At 40.1% G+C, this 6,000-nt stretch overlaps 1 protein-coding gene across 1 annotated transcript in view; it reads left to right on the plus strand.

Moving 5' to 3' along the window:
* The window catches only part of WASF3 (WASP family member 3), a 137,386-nt gene extending 132,144 nt beyond the window's left edge, over positions 1-5,242 (plus strand). Inside the window, exons 6-9 of the mRNA XM_077806207.1 lie at positions 56-222; positions 1,115-1,378; positions 3,443-3,825; positions 4,986-5,242. Of these exons, the coding sequence (XP_077662333.1) occupies positions 56-222; positions 1,115-1,378; positions 3,443-3,825; positions 4,986-5,143 (972 nt within the window). The 3' untranslated portion in view covers positions 5,144-5,242. The remainder of the gene's footprint in view (positions 1-55; positions 223-1,114; positions 1,379-3,442; positions 3,826-4,985) is intronic.
* The last annotated feature ends 758 nt before the right edge of the window (positions 5,243-6,000 follow it).

A 6,000-nucleotide genomic window follows, 5' to 3' on the forward strand; every position in this document is an offset into this window, starting at 1 on the left:
TCTGGACTGTGTCTGCTTATTGCAATGCATTTATATTACCCCTGTTGTGCTTCAGAGAGAGAGACACAAGCTGAATCCAAATAGAAACCAGCAAATAAATGTGAGAAAAGTAAGAACAAGAAAAGAAGAGTGGGAAAGAAGGAAAATGGGCATTGAGTTCATGAGTGACGCAAAGAAACTGGAGCAGGCAGGAAGCATGAAAAAGGACAAAATGCCCAAAGGGTGTGTCATTTTGTTTTACTCAAAACCCTGGCTTTTTGTTGCTTGCCTTGTTTCCAGTCTTAGAGATGACATGCATCATTTTACTGACTATCTGTTTTAACCAAGTGGCAGGCTGCACGACTGTTACTAATGCAGTACAGCTCTGTGCAGTTATGGGATGAAGAGATCCTTTTGTTCCCTCTCTTGGGCTTATTTGACAAAGCATCATAGACTTTGCATCTTTATGAACTCTCTGCTCAACTAATAATATTTGCATTTTTCAGTATCTCTCAGCCTTTCCAACCAAACTACTTATGCGAATAAAGCAAGAAAGCCTTTAAAGATTAAGCTTTTGAAATTAGTTCTCTCTGCTTCGGTAAAATGTGTTTTTCTATATAACTGACTGCTTCCATTCTTGCTTTCTCTTTCTGCCTTCATTGTTAATACTTAGCTGGTTGCCCACAGTTGTTAATTGTGTGTTGTCAAAAAAAAAATCAGTGTTTCCTTGCAACTAGATGAGGACTAAAAAAAAAAGCTGTTATTGGTTTTGCTTTTTTCATTTAATTTGATTTATTCGACAGTATTCTGTCACAGAGTTAATATGCCAAAATATTGAAAAGATGCAAGCAAGCCCTGCAGATTAAGATTTGGTCTCTGTGTACTCTAGTTTGTCAGATTAATTCATTTTGAAGTTACATGGATCTGAACAGGGGCTGGCTATTGCCTTAATAATTATATTGCTGCTGTTGTAGTTTCCATGGTCTGACAAATGCTTGATAATTAAAATAGGGAAACCCATCACAAGAAAAGTCATTCCCAGTGCAGCCATTAGCCTTACTGCTTAACAGTGGAGACAGTGTTCTGCTACACTCATGTGTTCTGTTCCACCCCATCCCATTTACTTTAATTTTAGGTCCCATGCATCCGATGTTACCGATTATTCTTATCCTGCTACTCCGAATCATTCCCTCCACCAGCAGCCAGTAATGTCTTCATATGGAACAGGAGATGGACCACAGTATATGGGTATAAACCAGGGCCTTGAGCATGACTATAGACCATCCTCTACCACAGTGCGGCATGCTACTTTAAACAGACCTCAACAACCACCTCCACCTCCACCCCAGGCCTCTGATGGACCACACAGCTCTGTACCTTTGGTACCAGCAGACTATGGGTAAAACTTCTGATTTACTGGCATGGGTTCTTGGAAAGACCAATAGGATGTGCATTTTTCATCATCATAATACAGTACTTAGGCCTTGTTTTACATGTTCAAAACTCTGTACAAACTTAGCTAATCCTGTTAACACCTCAGTAAGGTAGGTAGTAGGAAATCTGCTAATTTGCAAAGTATATTTAACAGTGTGAACTAAATGGAGGTGGGGAAATGTCAAAACCTGAAATCGTTAACAATGTATTTAATAACATTGATGTGATGGGTTGGACCCCCCCTTCTGGGATGCCACCTGACGTACTGGGATTTCACTGAGTCTGCCTGCTTCACTAGCCTGGGCTCCCTCTCCCGGTTTGGCTGAATTAGGCTCTTGGGCCTCTGGCAGCACACACACGCACAGGTAGGGACGCACTAGCTGTAGAATCACACAGAGTCTGCAAACAGCTCTCTATGAGAAGATTCAGCTAGGAAATTGCCCAGCATTCAAGTACAGCTCCCCTCTGGAAAGTACACCCAAAATACTATTGTCTTGTGTTGTAGAGAAATCTATACAACATAAGCTCATATATTCGCCCCCTCCCTCAATATAGAGGAAGATATGCACAACTTCTTGCCCCCACCCCCCCAGTTATAGATTGCACAAACTAGGTTTAATAATAAACAAAAACAAGTTTATTAATTATAAAAGGCAGATTTTAAGTGATTATAGGGGATAGCCAACAGAGCAAAGCAGATTACCAAGCAAATAAAACAGAACACACATACTGAGCTTAAGATCTTAAAGAGACTGGCTTCAAGAAATAATTTCTCACCCTAAATGTTGTTTTAGACAAGTTGCACAGTTTCTGTAGCTTAGAGTTCCAGTTATTTCTCTTTACAGACCAGATTCCTGTCTTAGTCTGGACTCAGCCCTTGCCTTTCCCACAGCTCAGTTCCTTTGTCTCTTCAGGTACTTTCAGCAGTCTTTCTTCTTGGGGAGGAAGGCAACAGAGAAGAGTCCTGTTTGCCTTAACCCCAGCCTTAAGTAAGATTTACATAAAGTGGGAATCGTTTGTTTCCCAGTCTTGATCTCCCCCTCCTTTTAGTGGAAAATTACTAGAAGTCCAAGATGGTGTTTAGTACCAGGTGACAGGACCACCTGATGTAGTAGAGTCACAGCTAGTCCTAGGACGCGCCTCGCAGGAAAGAGAGAGATTAGTATCTTCACAGTCTTATTGTTTCTTCCTAATGGCCCATCAAGGCTGATTGCCTGTTTTCTGGTGGGTGTCTCCCAAATACACACACAGTTGTAATGGTTACAAAGTCAATATTTCTAACTTTAAATACAGAAATGATACATGCATACAAATTGGATAAATAATCACATTCAGTAAGTTATAACCTTTCCGATGATACCTTACAAGACCCATCTTGCATAAAATATATCTGTTATGCCATATCATAAGCATATTTCCGTAAAGAATATGGGGTGCAACATAACAATTGATATGGCTGTAAAATATTAAAAACTTTCAATGCATTGCCAAACAAAGGGATAATGGCAAGATTTTCTTGTACATGAGGAAAAATAGCCACAGGGGTAGTGCACCGAAAAATATTGAAAACTGCAAGAAAACAATAGAAATAGATGCATATATTAATGATATTAGTTCCCACATTACATACGTGAGAGGTTAAAATGATTCTTTAGAAACAAATACATCTATTTATCTGCCTCACAGGGGTATTGAGAATTAAGGTAGATTCAGACAGTGTTTGTAAAAGCTCTTTGAATATGAAAAGCCCTATATAGTGCTTGCCCTTAAAATTTTCAACTGCTTTGGATAACAATATAACGCTACCCTTCAGTATTTGCAATATTCCCTATATGAAAATCTAAGGAATTTGCTGGGGAAAGCTGCAAAAAGTGAGTTAATGGTACCTGAGGTAAAATGAGCATATTTTAAAGGGTCACCACTGTGTAAGTGCTAAGTGTTCAGATACTTCAGTCATTTCAGAAAAGCACTCTTCTTACTGACAAATATTTCAGTTTTTAAAAGTTACTTTTGTTCTTTTTTTATATAGGATGCTCCCAGCTCAGATGGTAGATTATTATAATCCTACTGGACCTCCCCCCACTCCTCTTCCCCCTATGATTCCTTCAGCACAAACTGCTTTTGTTAGTCCTCTTCAACTTCCTGTGCCACCTTCCCATTCTGGACTAGTGACCGGATCTACCTATGCTGCTGCTGCTGCTGCTCCTTCTCCTCCTCCTCCTTCTGGGCTTGTTGTTACAGCTTCCCCTCCCCCCGGCCCACCTCCTCCCCCACCAGGTCCCCCTGCTGCAGTTTCATCTCTCACGTCCTCCCCGATGCATGCTTTTACAGTTCCTGAAGGAAAACGACATGAATCCACACAGCCGCCAATCAGTGATGCTCGAAGTGATCTTCTTGCTGCTATTCGAATGGGTAAGTGAACACAGAGTTTAAGAGCTATTCCTTTTCCACAGTGAGACTACAGTGTCTCCTATGATTTGTGTTGATAGCTGCTGTTAGCCTCAACCTACAATTTCATCTTTATAATTTGCTGAGAGAAATACTTCACTACAAATGGCCCAGCCTTGACAGTCCCTGCTCTTTGGACATGCGTTTTTGGTATGCCTTGACAGAGGGCTGGTCTCCACTACGGGAAGATCAACGCTGCTGCAATCGATGCAGCAGGGATCGATTTAGTGGGTCAAGTGAAGACCTGCTAAATCGATGGCAGAGTGCCCTCCGGTCGACCCCGGTACTCCAGCTCTCCGAGAAGAGTAAGGGAAGTCAACCGGAGAGTATCTCCCGTCGACTCAGCGCAGTGAAAACGCCGGGGTAAGTTGACCTAAGCTATGTCGACTCCAGTTACGTTATTCATGTAGCTAGAGTAGCGTAACTTAGATCAACTTACCCCGGTAGTGAAGACAAGCCCTCAGGGTGTTAATCTCCTTGCAATGCTTGGGGTGAGGTCTGTACAGCAAATCACATGTTCCAAGGCTTACAGCTGATTTAAGATGAATTCAGGTGCTTGTTTGAATGAAGTTAAATGAAAACTTTTACTCATCTTCGGTATATGAAGTATCCTTTTAAAAAGTGTGCAGGTTCCATGGGGTCCCTTGCAACAGCTGTGAAATCCAAACATTGACTCCAGTGCATTTGATTTGGCTTTTTTTAACAGCTGAAAAATATTTTGTAATCAGGTGCTGCAGTCTTCATTCAGTTGTGCTTGCTTTAAAAAGCATAACCCTTTAAAATCCTTCAAGACACAATTTTGGCATCACTCCTACTGAAAATGTCCTATTGTCTTTTAGAACTTTAATTTAAATCATAGCAGGCTATTTTGAGAAAGTTATGGGCACGTGCTCTTGGAAAGACTGATGTCAGTCCACTTTGTGTGTGTCTCTTTCTTTCTTTCTTTCTTTCTTTTCTTTCTTTCTTGATCAGGAAAGTTTTTATGACTTCCAGTCTGTCTTTTTTCCTTCACCTGTTGGAAATGCCTCTCAACTTTATTTAAAATATAAAATGCAGCAACAACCTTAAATTATATTTTAGGTGCAAAGAACTGTTTGTAAATAGAATTGTCTACCTGTCTATAGGAATTCAACTGAAAAAGGTACAAGAGCAACGTGAACAAGAAGCAAAGCGAGAACCCGTTGGAAATGATGTGGCAACTATTCTTTCAAGGCGCATTGCTGTGGAGTACAGTGATTCTGATGATGATTCAGAATTTGATGAAAATGATTGGTCAGACTGAGTCCTGGTCCAAGCACAGGAACAGAATTCATGAAATGCTTTGCTCTAATAATGACACCATTAGCAGGACAGAAGGCAGGGCGTTGAAATGTATTAAAACTAGTGATCTAAGTACTAAACATGAATTGGTGGTATTGAGAATGCAGTAGCTTAGCAACTCTTGTAGTAATAATAATGTGGTTATGCTGATGCAGATCCAAAAATTCAGTCTTACTTCCAATATGTACTGCATAATACGTAAGTGCCACTAAAGGTAGCAAATGGTGTGCTGCGCGCAAAGTGTGCTGCAGGTGTTGCGCTGTTACAAAACCAGCATTTTGTTTCACTTTCTTGGTCATGAAGGTGTAACTGTGTTTTTACTTTACACCTTATCTTTATAATGTTGCAATCTAGATACTCGTGAAACTGTCTGGCTGTTAGTCATGTAGGTCTTCGAGGAGAGTCAATGATACATGACTGGGCAATGTCTTCAGGTCCTTAAATGTCATCTTTTTAGCATTTTTCAGAAATTAATCATGTAATCTTAAAATCTAGCAGACAGCAACTAATGTCTTCTTACACATTATTTTTAAGGAATTTTTTGATTTAGTTGCTTATATTATTTTAATCTCCTATACACATTCTCGCTATACACAATCACAAATGAAATGTAAGTTTGAAGAGTCAATTCACAGGATTTACTAGTTATTTTTGAGAGAGGACTGGATGACTCAGTCAGTAACCGGAGGTTGCTGGCTGGTGGTTTGACAGTAAAATAACAGGATGGTCTCAGTTCAGTATGTAGTAGACACATCTTCACATTACAGAAACCACAATTGGAATTGACACTCTTTTTGGCACTCTCTGGACATGGATTGA

Source organism: Eretmochelys imbricata, chromosome 1 (genome assembly GCF_965152235.1).
Source record: "Eretmochelys imbricata isolate rEreImb1 chromosome 1, rEreImb1.hap1, whole genome shotgun sequence".
NCBI lineage: Eukaryota > Metazoa > Chordata > Testudines > Cheloniidae > Eretmochelys > Eretmochelys imbricata.